A 16622-nucleotide genomic window follows, 5' to 3' on the forward strand; every position below is an offset into this window, starting at 1 on the left:
AGAAATATCTAATTGCACATATTCAAACTAGAAAGTCAAGAATCTCCAAGACCCTACAAAGTGTAAGGATAGTACAAACAAGATCAAAAATGAGTTAAGACATTTGTTTATCTTTTTAAAAATGCTGAACAAAAAAGTGACTGAAGTGTTTTCTTCTAAAAAATGAAATATTGTTTGAAATATTCAAGATATTTCAGACATAGAAATTAACCTAAATATTGAATTATTTCAATAAAAACTCACTTCAAGCAAATCACAATTAGGACTAAGGAAATAAAGTATTTTTAAAATGCATAAGTGATAACAAATCTTTCAACTACAACACCAATAATAAACAAAACTCGCATCAACCTACAATCCTTGCAAGGTCAGGGCTCATTTTCTTCAAGTTATAAAATGAAACATTCTTGAATGAATACTCCTTCCACATTTTAGAACTGCACATCAATTTATCGGATATTATTCATACATTAGGATCTAATGATTAGCAAAATTATTTTGGGTTATAGCAGGTTGCTTAAACACTTGATCGGGGACCCATTTTGAATAGCAATATTTTAAGAGTTGCGAGAATTAACCCCAAGACATTAGTTCCTTTTTGCAAAATAAAACATTTACAACGGCCCCACTGTGGACAGGGCCCAGGCTTTGGGATTAAGCATCTGCTCCTTCCCTCCAGCCAGTTCAATGCTCAAGAGTTCACGCTTTCCCCCTCCCGCACGCACTCCTTTCTTCCTCCTCCCTTAGTCCCGCCAAAATCCAGCCCTGCCAACAGGCAGGCCTAGTGCGGCCTAGGCCCTCTTGGTTTGAGATTTAAGCTCTTCCCCGCCGTCTAAAAGCGACTCTCGAGATTCTTTCTCGCTCTTTTATGAAGTAAAACGCCCGTTTCAGCGACCGGGCGGCTTTTGGGGTCCGATTTGCGACTGCGCCAGGGCTGAAATTTGGAGAATGCGCGGTGAGCACTAACCTCAGAGCGGCTGCGCCGATGGCCTGGAACTCGGTCTCTCTGTGCCTGCGCTGCCAGCTCCAACCTGGCCCCTCCCCGCCCCCACCCTGCTCACCCTAAGCTACGCACGCACTAACCGGTGACGTAAACGCCCACCGCATCAGGGATGCACGCAGCACGTGGCGACGCATAGGCTTGACGTTCGATTTCCCCGCCCCTATTGGTACGCATGCTCATTACCATCGAATTGGATGGTATAGAACCAGAATCACTGTAGAGTTTTTTGGGGAAGATTTTTTGTCACTTGCTGCCAGAGCTTTTCCAGTATTTTCTGTTTTTGTTTCTGATTTACAACATTCACAGTTCTTTCAGTTTTTATTTGCTAATGTCCTTACCTTTGAGTCAGGAGGCCCATGTTTAACTCCCACCTGGTCCATAGTTGTTTAATTAGATCCTTGAATAAGGGAATTTACTGCTGCCTTAAATTCATTTCTGAAAGTTTGACAAGTCTAGTGGTGGTTCTAATATTTGAATTAGCAGAGTTGAATGGGTTTTTGTGGCAAAGTAGTAAAGTCCCTACCTCTGAGCCAGGGCACCCAGGTCCAGAGGTTTTTACTAATGTCCCCAAATAGGGTGATATATGAAATGTATATTAAAATAAGAAACTTATAGGTTCTTTATTTATAACAAAAGTGTTACAAGCTTTGTTGTGGTTCTAACATGAGATTCAGAAAAGATAAAGGGGCCTTGTGGTACAGTAATAGTATTCCTACCTCTGAACCAGGAGGCCCAGGTTCATGTTCCACTTGTTCCAGACATGTGCCTGAGCAGGTTGATTAAAAACATGTACAGGAGAAAGTGAGGACTGCAGTTGCTGGAGATCAGAGCTGGAAATGTGTTGCTGGAAAAGCACGGCAGGTCAGGCAGCATCCAAGGAGCAGGAGAATTGAAGTTTCGGGCATGAGCCCTTCCTTCCTGAAGAAGGGCTTAATCCTGAAACGTCAATTCTCCTGCTCCTTGGATGCTGCCTGACCTGCCCCGTTTTTCCAGCAACACATTTTCAGCTAAAAACATATACAAGTTGGCCAGGGAAGCTCCCTTCTTCCTTTTGGGACCTCTTATGGCGCAGTGGTAGTTTACCTATCTCTTGGCTAGAAGGCCTGGGTTTAGGTCCCATGAGTTCCAGAGATGTGTCATAATGTGACTCTGTCCTCCTCTTGAATTGAATTTATTGTCACGTGTACTGAGGCACAATGAAAAGCTTTGTCTTGTGAACTATACAGACATATCACAGGTTAAGTAGCATAGATAAGTATGGCAATACAGATTAATTAAATGTATCTAGAATCACATAATTAAGAGTTGTTGTGGTGCAGGTTTAGTGTCCCTACTGCTGGGCTAGCAGCTCTGGCTTCAAGATCCACCAAGCCTAGATCCTCTGAACAGGCTCATTAAAAACATCACAAGTTACAAAATTGTATGGAGTAGAAGAATGGCATTCAGTCTGACTTGCCTGCACTAGCTCTCTAGAATCAGAATTATGACTTAATACTGCTCAACTTCCTTTTCTCCACAAGAATCCAATACTGTCTCGAAACACATGAATAACACCAAGTGGTCTGACTTGTATACCGCAAAAGAGAGGTCAAGTGCAACCAGTACATCCATTTCCTATTTTTGTTATTGATTTATTCCTGTGGATTGTACTCAATTAAACCTGTCCCACCACGTTTCCAGCCATGCGTTCTGGAGCCTAACTACTTGCTGTGTGAAAAGGTTTTTGTCGCAAACTTACTTCTGCAAACTACCTTGTGCCTGTGCCCTCATGTTCTTAATCCTTTTATGAGAAGAAGCAGTTGCTCCCTATCTGAAACAAAAACAGAAATAGGTCAGCAGGTCTGGCAGCATCTATAGAGAGAAAGCAGAACAAACATTTCAGATCTAATGACCCTTCTTCAGAACTGATTTTTTTCATGACAGACCACTTGGCCACACAGAGCCATGTTGGTGAAATTGCAGAAAATGCAAGAAACACTCAACAACAGGAGAGAGACTTAATGTTTCATCTCAATGACAATTAGTCAGATCTGAGGAAAAATACAAATATAATAAATGTAACCGGGGAAGGGGAAGAAGAACAATTAGGGAAGGGCTATTACATGATTACTGATTACATCTCCCTTTTTCATCTGTTCTGGTATAGGGGTACCCTGTCACTCTCCTGAAATGTTAAATCTGTTTCTCTCTCCACAGATGCTGTCAGATTTGTTGAATATTACCATCACTTTCTGTTACTGTTTAAGATTTCCAGCAACTGCACTATTTTGCTTTTGTTTCAAGTCCATATAGATGGAAACAATTAAGACATGGAAGGAAATTCTTACTGCTGTGGATTCAGATATTGCAAGCGTATAATCAACGTTTCAGGTATATTCAGGAAGGTAAACGTCATTCCATCGAAGAACCATTCCTCGTGGAATTCAACAACGATATTTCTGAGCTCTGAACCTAGTGCGGATCCCATGGTAACACCATCTATTTGCTAGTATATGGTGTCATCGAAACTGAACTCAACTGCACAGCTGTTGAGTTGATAAGTTCAATGAATACTGATTTACACACTGGAGATAGGTCTAAATTATCATAGAATCCCAACAGTGTGGAAGCAGGCCCTTTGGCCCAACCAGTCCACACCGACCTGCGGAAGAGAAACCCACCCAGACTCATTCTCCTACTATTCTACGTTTACCCCAGACTAATGCACTTAACCTACACATCCCTCAATACTATGAGCAATTTAGCATGGCCAGTTCACCTAACCTGCACAACTTTGGATTGTGGGAGGAAACTGGAGCACCGGGAGGAAACCCACGCAGACAAGGGGAGAATGTGCAAACTCCACACGGAATTGAACCCAGATCCCTGGTGCTGTGAGGCAGCGGTGCTAGCCACTGTACCACCCCGTTGTCATGAAATAATGCTACAGTGCAGATATCTATAGCTTCCTTGAATGATATTTCAATGATTTGTCAAATGAACAGATGGCCACTGCATTGGGAGGACTTTAACTTTGTTTTTGGGAATGAAGAAAGAATATTAGAGAGGAATGCTAGGATATACAAAGTACTTATACAAATAGGACCAACAATGAAAATAGTAAGCTTAAGGGGGAGGGGGAGCAGCCCCAGGTCGTGGCCCACGTTGGCACCAACGACATAGGTAGGAAGAGGGGTGAGGATGTTAGGCAGGCTTTCAGGGAGCCAGGTTGGAAGCTCAGAGCTAGAACGAACAGAGTCGTTGTCTCTGGTCTGTTACCCGTGCCACGTGAAAGAGAGTCGAGGAATAGGGAGAGAGAACAGTTAATTGCGTGGCTACAGGGATGGTGCAGGAGGGAGGGATTCCGGTTTCTGGACAACTGGGGTTCTTTCTGGGGAAGGTCGGACCTCTATAAACAGGATGGTCTCCACCTGAACCTGAGGTGCACCAGTATCCTTGGGGGGAGGTTTGCTAGTGCTCTTTGGGAGGATTTAAACTAACTGCAGGGGCATGGGAACCTGGACTGTAGCTTTAGGGTACAGGACCTTGAGTGTAGGGAGGTTAGGAACAAGGCATCGATCTTGAGGGAGGGTGCCGGTAAACAGGATGGTGGCTTGAATTGTGTATACTTCAATGCCAGAAGTATAAGAAATAAGGTAGGTGAACTTGCAGTGTGGGTTGGAACCTGGGACTTCGATGTTGTGGCCATTACAGAGACGTGGGTAGAACAGGGACAGGAATGGCTATTGCAGGTTCCAGGGTTTAAATGTTTTAGTAGGGTCAGAGGTGGGGGTAAAAGAGGGGGAGGTGTGGCATTGCTTGTCAAGAATAGTATTACAGCGGTGGAAAGGACGATGGAGGAAGACTTGCCATCTGAGGTAGTTTGGGCTGAGGTTAGAAATAGGAAAGGTGAGGTCACCCTGTTAGGAGTTTTCTACAGGCCTCCTAATAGTCCGAGAGACATAGAGGAAAGTATTGCAAGGATGATTCAGGAGAAGAGTGAAAGTAGTAGGGTGGTTGTTATGGGGGGGGCTTTAACTTCCCAGATGTTGACTGGGAAAGCTATAGTTCGAGTTTGTTAGATGGGGCGGTGTTTGTCCAATGTGTGCAGGAGGGTTTCCTGACACAATATGTAGACAGGCCAACAAGAGGTGAGGCCATACTGGATTTGGTTCTAGGTAATGAACCAGGCCAGGTGTTAGACTTGGAATAGGTGAACACTTTGGGGACAGTGACCACAACTCGGTGACTTTTACTCTAGTGATGGAGAGGGATAAGTGTGCACTGCAGGGCAGGAGTTATAGCTGGGGCAGGGAAATTATGATGCGGTGAGGCATGACTTAGGATGTGTGGATTGGAAAAATAGGCTTCAAGGGAAGGACACAAATGATATGTGGAGCTTGTTCAAGGAGCAGCTATTGGGTGTCCTTGATAAGTATGTACCAGTCAGGCAGGGAGGAAAGGGTCTTGTGAGGGAGCTGTGGTTTAATAAGGAATTGGAATCCCTTGTAAAAGGGAAGAGGGCGGCCTATGTAAAGATGAGGCGTGAAGGTTCAGTTGGGGCGATTGAGAGTTATAAGGTAGCCAGGAAGGCTCTAAAGAGAGAACTAAGAGCAGCGAGAAGGGGACATGAAAAGTCCTTGGTTGGTAGAATTAGGGAAAACCCTAATAGGTATAGGTATGTCAGGAATAAAAGGATGACTAGGGTAGGTATCGGTCCAGTCAAGGATAGTAGTGGGAAGTTGTGCGTGGAGGCAGAGGAGATTGGAGAGACACTAAATCAATACTTTTCATCAGTATTCACTCAGGAACAGGACGTTGTTGCTGATGTGAATATTGAGTCACAAGTGATTAGAATGGATGGCTTTGAGGTATGTAGGAAAGAGGTCCGGGGATAAGTCCCCTGGGCCTGATGGCATTTATCCTAGGATCCTCTGGGAAGCTAGGGAGGAGATAGCGGAGCCATTGGCCTTGATTTTTATGTCGTCGTTGTCTACAGGAATAGTGCCAGAAGACTGGAGGATAGCGAATGTGGTCCTCTTGTTCAAGAAGGGGAGTAGGGACAGCCCTAGTAACTATAGGCCAGTGAGTCTCACTTCTGTTGTGGGCAAAGTCTTAGAGAGAATTGTAAGGGATAGGATTTATGAACACCTGGATAGGAATAATGTGATCAAGGATAGTCAGCATGGTTTTGTGAAGGGCAGGTCGTGCCTCACAAACCTTATTGAGTTCTTTGAGAAGGTGACTAAGGAAGTGGACGAGGGTAAAGCAGTAGATGTGGTGTATATGGATTTTAGCAAGGCGTTCGATAAGGTACCCCATGGTAGGCTACTGCAAAAATTACAGAGGTATGGCATTGAGGGTGCATTAGAGGTTTGGATTAGGAATTGGCTGGCTGGAAGGAGACAGAGGGTAGTAGTTATGGTAAAGGTTCATCTTGGAGTGCAGTTACTAGCGGTGTTCCACAAGGATCTGTTTTGGGACCATTGCTGTTTGTCATTTTTATAAATGACCTGGAGGAGGGGCTTGAAGGCTGGGTGAGCAAGTTTGCGGACGATACGAAAGTTGGTGGAGTGGTGGACAGCGAAGAAGGATGTGGCAGGTTACAGCGGGATATAGATAAGTTGCAGAGCTGGGCAGAAAGGTGGCAAATGGAGTTCAATGTAGCTAAGTGTGAAGTCATTCACTTTGGTAGGAGTAACAAGAAGATGGATTACTGGGCTAATGGTAGGCTACTTGGTACTGTGGATGAGCAGAGGGATCTTGGTGTCCATGTACACAGATCTTTGAAAGTTGTCACCCAGGTAAATAGTGCTGTGGAGAAGGCATATGGCGTACTGGGCTTTATTGGTAGAGAAATTGAGTTCCGGAGTCCTGAGGTCATGTTGCAGTTGTATAATACTCTGATGCAGCCTTATCTGGAGTATTGTGTACAGTTTTGGTCGCCATACTATAGGAAGGATGTGGAGGCACTGGAACGGGTGCAGAGGAGGTTTACCAGGATGTTGCCTGGCATGGTAGGAAGATCGTATGAGGAAAGGCTGAGGCACTTGGGGCTGTTCTCATTGGAGAAAAGAAGGTTTAGGGGAGATTTGATAGAGGTGTACAAGATGATTAGGGATTTAGATAGGGTTGACAGTGAGAACCCTTTTCTGCGTATGGAGTCAGCTGTTACTAGGGGACACAGCTTTAAATTAAGGGGTGGTAGGTATAGGACAGATGTTAGGGGTAGATTCTTTACTCAGCGGGTTGTGAGTTCATGGAATGCCCTGCCAGTATCAGTGGTGGACTCTCCCTCTTTATGGTCATTCAAGCGGGCATTGGATAAGCATATGGAGGTTATTGGGCTAGTATAGGTTAGGTGGGTTCGGTCGGCGCAACATCGAGGGCCGAAGGGCCTGCATTTTTCTATGTTCTATGTAAGGTTATAGATGAAATCAGAATAAGGGAAAAAGTAATGAAGTCATAATCAGGTTTACTGTGCATGTATGTGAATGCACAGAACATAATAAATAAGGTTGTGGACACATCAATCCTCAGTCTTTCATTCACAGGTTTAGGCTTCACTATTCAGTGTCTTTGAAGGTGGGTTTTCCCTTTTCCTTTTCAAGATGGGAATTTGTAGAGCGAGTAGCCAGTTGCTCAGGATTTTCTTTTACTTCTCCACTCAGAATGGAGAGAGAGTAGGATGATTTCTCTATCACAGGCTGTCTGTTTCTACTAAACTGCCTCAACACAAAACTGTAGCCATTAGCCCAGGAACCAGTCAAGATATTGTTACTATGCAGAGTACTCCTGAAAACACACAGCTGCTCCTGGACTTGAAACAAAAGAAAAACCAGCTAAAAAAAAACCTTGTTACTGAGCATATCTGCTCCCGCACACACATACACAAATCTCAGATGCTAGGTAGAAAATACAATTCAGGACTGAAAGGAATGCAGAAGGTTCAGAGGGAAGTGAAAAAGAATTTGAGAGAAGCAGAGAGGGATTATGAGAAAAGGCTGATGGCCAATGTAAAGGGGAATCCCAAAATTATCATAGTCACATCAATAGTTAAAAAAAGGTAAAAGGAAGACGAAGGACAATTAGGGACCAAAGAAGTGGTTTACACAGAGGCAAAGAGCATGTCTAAGATGTTAAATGAATATTTGCATCTGTCTTTACAGAGGAGATTGATGTTACCCAGGCTAATGAGACAGAGGAGGAAGCACTATAACTCGAAGATTTCTAAATTGACAAGGAAGATAGGCTGTGTTTGCTTAAAGTTGGCAAGGCACCAGGAAAGAATGAGATGCACCTAAGGGTATTGAAGGATGTGAGAGTGGAAATTGCAGGGGCATTAGCAATAATTTTTCCGTCTTCCCTAATCTCAGAGGCGGTGGCAGAGGACTAGAGAATTGCAAACATTATGCCTTTGTTCAAAAAAGGTTGTAAGGAAAAAACCAGCAATTTCAGATCAGTCAGTTTAATTTCAGCAGTGGGCACTCAGGAGGCATGAGGAAAATGTGGGTTGTTTAGGAACAACATGAAATAATTTAGCGAGCAGAATTAAGGAGAATCCCAATGCCCTTTATTCATATATAAGAAGCAAAAGGTTAACTAGAGAAAGTGTTAGTCCACTAAAGGATAAGGAAGGAAGGTTGTGTGTTAAACCTGAGAAAATGGGTGAGATTCTCAATGATTATTGTGCATCAGTGTTCACTGAGGAGAGAGACTGGATGAATATTGAGATTAGAGATAGAAATTTGTTTCCTCTGGATCACATTGACATAAGGAGGGAAGATGTGTTGGGTAGGCTAAAGGATATTAAGGTGGACAAATTCCCATGACCAGATGGGATCTATCCCAGGTTACTGAGGGAGGCGAGAGAGGAAATAGCTGGTGTCTTGACAGATATTTTTGTAAAATCCTTAAACACAGGTGAGGTGCCGGAGGACTGGAGGCTTGCTCATGTTGTCCTCCTGTTCAGGAAGGGTAGTAGGGATATTCCAGGTAACTACAGACTAGTGAGCCTGACGTCAGTGGTGGGAAAGTTGCTGGAGAAGGTACTGAGGGATATAATCTACTTATATTTGGAAAAGAATAGGCTTATCAGTGATAGACAACATGGTTTTTTGCAGGGGAGATTACCAACTTAATAGCATTCTTTGAGGAAATGACCAAGTTGATAGATGAAAGAAGGGCTGTAGATGTCATATACATGGACTTTAGTAAGGTGTTTGATAAGGTTCCCCATGGTAAACTAATAGAGTAAGTGAAGTCACATGGTGTGCAGGGTGTTCTAGCTAGGTGGATACAGAACTGGTTGAGCAACAGGAGACAGAGAGTAGTAGTTGAAGGGAGTTTCTCGAAATGCAGCAAGGTGACCAGTTGTGTTCCACAGGGATCAGTGCTGGGACCACTGTTGTTTGTAATATACATAAATGATCTGGAAGAGGGCATTGTTGGTCTAATCAGTAAGTTTGCAGATGACACGAAGATTGGTGAAGTAGCAGAAAGCATAGGGGACTGTTAAAGAATACAGGAGAATATAGATAGACTGGAGAGTTGGGCGGAGAAGTGGCCAATGGAGTTCAGTGCAGGCAAATGTGAGATGATGCATTTTGGGAAGTCAAATTCTAGAGCGAACTATACTGTAAACAGAAGAGCTTTGGGAAAGTTGATGAGCAGAGAGATCTGGGATTTCAGGTCCATTGTACCCTGAAGGTGGCTGCACAGCTGGATAGAGTGGTCAAGAAGGCAGATGGTATGCTTGCCTTCATTGGACAAGGTATTGAGTATAAGAGCTGGCAAGTCATGTTAAAATTGTACAAGACTTTGGTTCAGCCGCATTTGGAATACTGTGTACAGTATTTGGTCGCCACATTACCAAAAGGATGTGGATGCTTTGGAGACGGTGCAAAGAAGGTTTACAAGGATGTTGCCTGATATGGAAGATGCTAGCTATGAAGAGAGGTTGAGCAGGTTAGGATTGCTTTCATTAGAAAAATGGAGATGTGAGGTGGACCTGATTGAGATCTACAAAATCATGAAGGGTATAGACAGGGTGGATGGAGTTAAGATTTTTCCCAGGTGAGGGATTCAATAATGAGAGGTCACGCATTCAAGGTGAGAGGAGAAAAGTTTAAGGGAGATACATGCGGAATGTACTTTACACAGAGGGTGGTAGGTGCTTGGAACGCTTTGCCAGCAGAGCTAGTAGAGGTAGGCATGGTAGATTCATTTAAGGTGTATCTGGACAGATGCATGAGTAGGTGGGGAGCAGAGGGAGACAAATCCTTAGGAATTGGGTGATAGGTTAAGACAGTGGATTTGGATTGGCTCAGGTTTGGAGGGCCAAAGGGCCCATTCCTGGACTGTAAATTTTCTTTGTTCTTTGTTCTTTAACAGACAGCATAGTTTTCTGAAGCAGAAATTGTGTTTGACTAACTTACTGGAGTTTTTTGAAGAGGCAACAGACGTCAATGAGGATATCGCTGTTGATGTGGTGTACATGGACTTTCAAAAATGCTGTGATCCCCAACATCTTTTATTTTCAGTCAATATTTGGAGCCTTGTTTTTCCTTCTATTTAATATTCTAGATCTTGATCTGGGGGAATCTGGGGGATTGCGGATGACACAAAACTTGGAAGTATTATGAAATGTGAGGAGTGTGTAGGACTCCAAAAGGACATAGAGTTGGTGGAGTGCGGAAGATACGTTACAGATCAGGTTTAATGCAGAGAATTGTGAAGAGATGCATTTTGATTTAAAGAATGTGGGCAGGTTACCTGGGGTATAACATTTAAGAGAGTGCAAAAGCAGAGGGACAAGTGCATAGATCACTGAAGATGGCAAGACAGATGGAAAGTGCAGTTAATAAAGCATGCAACTTGACTCTGAGAAAAAGGAGGAAGCATTGAACAAAATACTTCTTAGATCTCAGCTGGACTATTGTATACAGTTCTCAGCACCACATTATAGGAATTATGTGAATGCATAGGAAAGAATGAAGAAGAGATTGACAAAATTGGTTCCAGGGATGAATACCCTTGGCTATGAGGATAGATTGGAGAAGTTGGGACTGGTCTTTTTGAAGAGAAGAAGGCTAAGAGTGGTCTGATAGAAGTTTTAAAAATCATAAATGGTTTGGATAGAGTACATTGGAAAAACCTTCCACTCAGAAAAGGGTTGAGAACAATATGACACAGATGTGCAAATGTTGCAAATGTGCCGTCAGAAAAAAGAAACTTTTCATGTGAGTGGTATAGATCTGGAATGCACTGCCTGAAAGTGTGTTAGAAGCAGAGTCAACTGAGGCATTCAAAAAAGCATTGGATGATTATTTGAATAGAAACAATGTACAAGGCAAGGGAATGCCACTAATTTCCATGCTCATTGGGCAGCCAGTAGGGTGTCTGAATGGCTTTCTTCTGCACCACAACGATTCTGTGAAAAAGATGGACTGTCCAATCACAGGTATTGATTTAGAGTCATAGAGTCATAGAGATGTACAGCACTCCCTTATTTATGATCAACAGGCAATTATTTTTAATAAATGTTATATGAATACATACTTGACAAGCATTGTATATTCGACATCAAGCATAGTAAATAACATTCTAAGACATTCTTAATTTGAGATTGACGTGAACCCTTTGCACCCATGAGATTTGAATGAAACTGAAATATGGTTATTTGGAAAATGATGAGTTTGGTATCAAGAATTAAGTAGGCAGTTTGGGTACAGGTATAAACTCCTAGCTTGGGATGAACAGTTAAATCATACATTTGTGGTAACATCTAGGCTATAATGCATGAGATTAGAGGTAAGGCTCTTTCTCTTCAACTGCAAATGTTAACTAAGTGTCACGATAAACCCTTAATCAATCATTGAATTAAACTCCTAAAGGTGAAATCTTTAAATAAATTTAAAGCGGACTCTTGCAGGATGAGTTTGGAGCAAAACTTTCAACTGGTTTTATGCAAATCAAAACTCTGAGATTATGAATTTTCATGGAACTGCAAACTCTTAAATCCTGAGGTTGGATTAAATCATTTCATCTTACAATTCATGATATACAAACTTAAATTGACATTGTTACCAATCTAAGTCTTGAGAATGGAAGGCACTTTCAGATTGTGGTACAACTGAAACATATAACTGAAACAGATTAAAGTTACCTGGTTGTATTTTATTCTGTGGAAATATTCGGGGATTATACATTTAGATGTTGAATCTGAGGTATAAGTTTATTCAATACTTTTAACGATCTGCTCTGTTCCTGTTGCTTAAAGTTTAGTTTTTCTCTTTCTCAGTAACCACATCCACGCTTAACTAATCACCCACAGGTCAGTCAATAGATAGCAACCAGACAAATATAGCTGAATAATGTGTTGCTGGAAAAGCGCAGCAGGTCAAGCAGCATCAAAGAAGCAGGAGAATCGACGTTTTGGGCATAAGCCCTTCTTCAGGAAGCAGGAGCCTGAAGAAGGGCTTATGCCCGAAACGTCGATTCTCCTGCTCCTTGGATGCTGCCTGACCTGCTGCCCTTTTCCAGCAACACATTTTTCAGCTCTGATCTCCAGCATCTGCAGTCCTTACTTTCTCCTACCAGATAAACATAGACAAACACAGAAAAATTGAACAATTCAACACTACACACATATTCTGAGATTGAAGTAAACCCTGACCAAGGGTTGGAGAACCCCTCATTGTCAGATTAGAATAACCTCTCAATTTGAACAGTGAACAAGTTATTATACATTAAAGCTAAGGTCAGCCCTGTCACTCAGGTATCTTCTCAAACCATTTGCTCGTTAAAGCTGGAATTAATGTAAATCTGCAATGGCAGAGGTGACAGTAATGAGCTTCCATCTTTTTGCACTGTATATTGTGTTAAGTATTATAGCAATATGCAATTCTGTATCTATAGCCATACAGCAGAAAGGATGCACAATAACAATACAGTTAAGTAGTTGGTTGGCCCTGAGCACTGGCCTTCTAAATCAGCAGCGATAATATCAAGGTAAGACATTGGAAGCATGCTCCATTATTTTCTTGATGGCCAACCAGGTTTCTTCAGCCGTGGGAACGATTTGATTCGGTGGAAGTTTGAAGCCATATTGACCTTCATCACGCAACTCAAAGGCATATGCATATTTAATACCTTGGTCATAGCTCCAGTCAATGCTGTTCCCACTACTCTCACCTACAGAGATAGAGAAAGGGTTCAAATGGACAACCAAGCAAAATACAAACATCCAATCAGTCAATGCTTCCATTAAAATATTGAATTGTTCAACTAACCGGTGAAATCTATCTGTGATATGTGTTTTTACAAGCTGTTGGCAGGAGTATTATAGCATTATTTATGTATGTCCTGTGATATTTCATAATAACAGAATCAGAAAGGACAGCATGCAGAAGCCATTTGACTGTCGGGGCTTAGTCTCACTTGTTGCTGCAACTCCATAGCTCTTCAAGTTTCTCCACTTTGAGTATTTATGCAATTCCCTTTTAAAAGTTACTATTGAACCTGCTTCAAGCTGTGTGTTCCAGATCATAACTCACTGAATAAATATTTTTCTCCAATCCGTATCCTCTGGTCACCTATTCTTCAACCACATTAAGGGGTTTCCCTGATTTACTGTATCAAAATAGATCCTCATGTTGAAAACTCCTATCAAAATCTCCCTTAATTTCTCTGCTCTAAGATAAACAGCCCCAGTTTCATCAGACCACATACTGAGATGAAATACTTTAATCTGGGTTTCATTCCGCAAATCTCCTCTGCGCTTGATATGAAGGCAGATTATTGCAAGTAACCATGTCTGAGGTAATCAGAGCTTAATTGTTTGGAGAGTGTACAGATTGAAAGAGGTTTGTAAATTTCCCACTGCTAGTTAGAGAAAAACAGCACATACTCTTAAATGAGTACCCTTTATTTATTTTGTGTTTTGTAGGCTGGCAGATGCTCTCAAAACTCATGGGGAAAACCTGAACATGTGCCCCAATTTCTGGCTGGAACAGAAATGGATTGAGTAGGCCTGAATTTGTATGGATTTAGAGCCAGAAATAAGAATGAGGGTATTAATGTGTGGATTATTTATGCCATGCTTAATGCTGTTTTGAGACTGTTCACTTCTTTCTACAAGTGGATTCAAGAAAATTAATGAGAAGTAAAAATTAAAAGTTTTTCTGAGGCTGGCCTGAAAAAAACTCATGGGAAATGGGCATGAAGGAACTTGACAAAATCAGAACTGCAGCGTGAGGTTAAGAGAAAGCTTTAATGCCTCAGTACAGTAGTGAGGGGAGGGTATAACTCTCTGAATTGAATGTAGTTGCTATGGGAACACTGTACAGACAGCCGTTTTCATTTTCATGTGGAAACCTGCTACTGGCCATGTACTTATGTGCGTTATCCCACCAGGAGGGGGTGAACGTGCATAATGCAGCAGTCAGCCCCAATTTAATGAGTATTTTCTGTAGGTATTACTTGGTGATGTTATGCTTTTGTAAACTGGTAATGCTGACTATTTTGTCAGTTTTCTTAATTATCGCTGGCTGCTTTGGTTTGATCACATTTTGTACCATTATCAAAACAAAAGGTGTCCCCCTTCTCCTCACCCAAAACTAAGCCATTGCACATGACCTCTCCACAATACTTTCCCACAGCCAATTTGGGATTGGAAACAAACTGGAGATAATGGAAATACAGAAAAGGAAAGAAGGAAATACAAATGTTGGCGCTTCTTAATAAATGAGAGAAGTGCCAATAATTCAGCACAAATGTTTTAAATGTCTTCTCTTAGCTTCAGTCAGACACTTAAGGGCTGTCTTGTGCCACAGTGGTAGTAACCCTACCTCTGGACCAGGAAGTCCAAGTTCAAATCTCACCTGCTGCAGTGAGGTATAATAACATCTCCGGGCCAGATGATTAGAAAATATCTAGACTTGTGTCCCTGGGCTGTTGTAATCTTTCATGTAAGTGTACTTTCTCCTCTATTGTTTGGGCTCTTGTGGCACAGTACTAGTGTCCTGTCTTCTGAGCTTGAAGAAAGAGAGAACTGCAGATGCTGGAGATCAGAGTCCAGAGTGTGGTTCTGGAAAAGCACAGATGGTCAGGCAGCATCTGAGGAGCAGGAGAATCGATGTTTTGGACATAAGCCCTTTATCAGGAGATTCACACTCTCGACTCTGAGCTAGAAGGTCTGGGTTATTTCCCACCTGCCCTGCATATGATGATTGGTTAAGGAGGGAACTCTGATTTGTAGACATCACAATGGCCATTTCAGCACTCTACACCAGCATCCCCCATAATGACGGCATCGTGGCAACAGCTTCAGTTCTCAACATCAACAACTGCCAATCTCCGAGCACTGTCCTACAACTCATCCGCTTTATCCTCGACCACAATTTTTACACCTTTGACAACCAGTTCTTCATCCAGATACATGGAACAGCCATCGGACCAAATATCCACCCCAATATGCCAACATTTTCATGCACAGGTTCGAACAAGACTTCTTCTCTACACAGGACCTCTACCAACACTATACACTAGGTATATTGACATTTCCTTCCTCTGGACCCATAGTGAGGAGTCATTGAACAGTTACACAGTGATATCAATGAGTTTCATCCCACCATTAAACTCACCATAGACTACATTCTAGTATCTGTCTCATTCTTGGACACATAATCTCCATTAAAGATTGGCAACTCAGCACCTCACTCTTCTGCAAATCCACAGATAACTTCACGATACTATACTTCTCCAGCTTCCAAAACATATTTAACGGCCATCCTCTACGGACCACCCCCACGCATACATAGGATCTGTTCAGATGAGGAGGAACATGACGGGCACTTGGAAGTACCCAAGGATGCCCTCATAAGAATGGGGTACGATGCTCAACTTATCGACTGCCAGTTCTGACGTGACACAGTGAGAAACCTTAATGACTTCGTCAGGAGACAGACACGAGCTGCAACTGACAGGGTACCCTTCATTGTCCAGTTCTTCCCAGGAGTGGAAAAACTATGCCGTGTGCTTCGCCACCCACAACACATTATCAATGAGGATGAACACCTCACCAAGATCTTCCCCATGTGTCCACTTATCGCCTTTAAGCAACCACAAAATCTCAAACAGATCATTGTTTGCAGCAAACTGCCTGGCTTTCAGAACAACACCATACAACCTTGTCACGGTAGATGCTGCAATACGTGTCAGAGTGTCAACACAGATACCACCATTACATGTGGGGACACCACCCACCATGGACGTGGCAGGTACTCATGTGACTTGGCCAACGTTTTCTATCTGATATGCTGCAGGCAAGAATGCCCTGAGGCATGGTACATTGGCGAGACTGAGCAGAGTCTACAGCAACAATGAATGGACACTGCATAATAATCAACAGCCAAGGCTGTTGCCTCCCAGTCGGAGAACACTTCAGTGGTCCGGGACATATGATCTCGGACTTTTGGGTGACCATCCTCCAAGGCGGACTTTGGGACAGGCAACAACGCAAAGTGGTCGAGCAGAGGCTGATAGCTGAGTTCAGTACCCATGGGAATGGTGTCAATGGGACCTTGGGTTCATGTCATACAACAGATGACCCAACTGCACACGCGCGCGCGCGCACACA

General features: G+C 42.7%; 2 protein-coding genes across 11 annotated transcripts in view; both read right to left on the reverse strand.

Moving 5' to 3' along the window:
* Positions 1-1068, reverse strand: part of nrf1 (nuclear respiratory factor 1) — a 76437-nt gene extending 75369 nt beyond the window's left edge. For 7 of the 9 annotated variants that reach the window (XM_072562874.1, XM_072562876.1, XM_072562873.1 and 4 more), the window contains exon 1: positions 968-1068. The gene's annotated coding sequence lies outside the window, so the exon portion shown is untranslated. Of the gene's footprint in view, positions 1-355; positions 916-967 lie in introns of those variants that run through there. The other 2 variants (XM_072562872.1, XM_072562871.1) reach the window with 2 other exon arrangements.
* An 11437-nt stretch (positions 1069-12505) lies between these two features.
* Positions 12506-16622, reverse strand: part of LOC140466970 (carboxypeptidase A1-like) — a 35438-nt gene continuing 31321 nt past the window's right edge. For both annotated transcript variants that reach the window (XM_072562880.1, XM_072562879.1), the window contains exon 12: positions 12506-13177. In XM_072562880.1, coding sequence (XP_072418981.1) covers positions 12990-13177 — 188 coding nt within the window. In that variant the 3' untranslated portion in view covers positions 12506-12989. The remainder of the gene's footprint in view (positions 13178-16622) is intronic.

The sequence above is a fragment of the Chiloscyllium punctatum genome, chromosome 44 (genome assembly GCF_047496795.1).
Source record: "Chiloscyllium punctatum isolate Juve2018m chromosome 44, sChiPun1.3, whole genome shotgun sequence".
Taxonomy (NCBI): domain Eukaryota; kingdom Metazoa; phylum Chordata; class Chondrichthyes; order Orectolobiformes; family Hemiscylliidae; genus Chiloscyllium; species Chiloscyllium punctatum.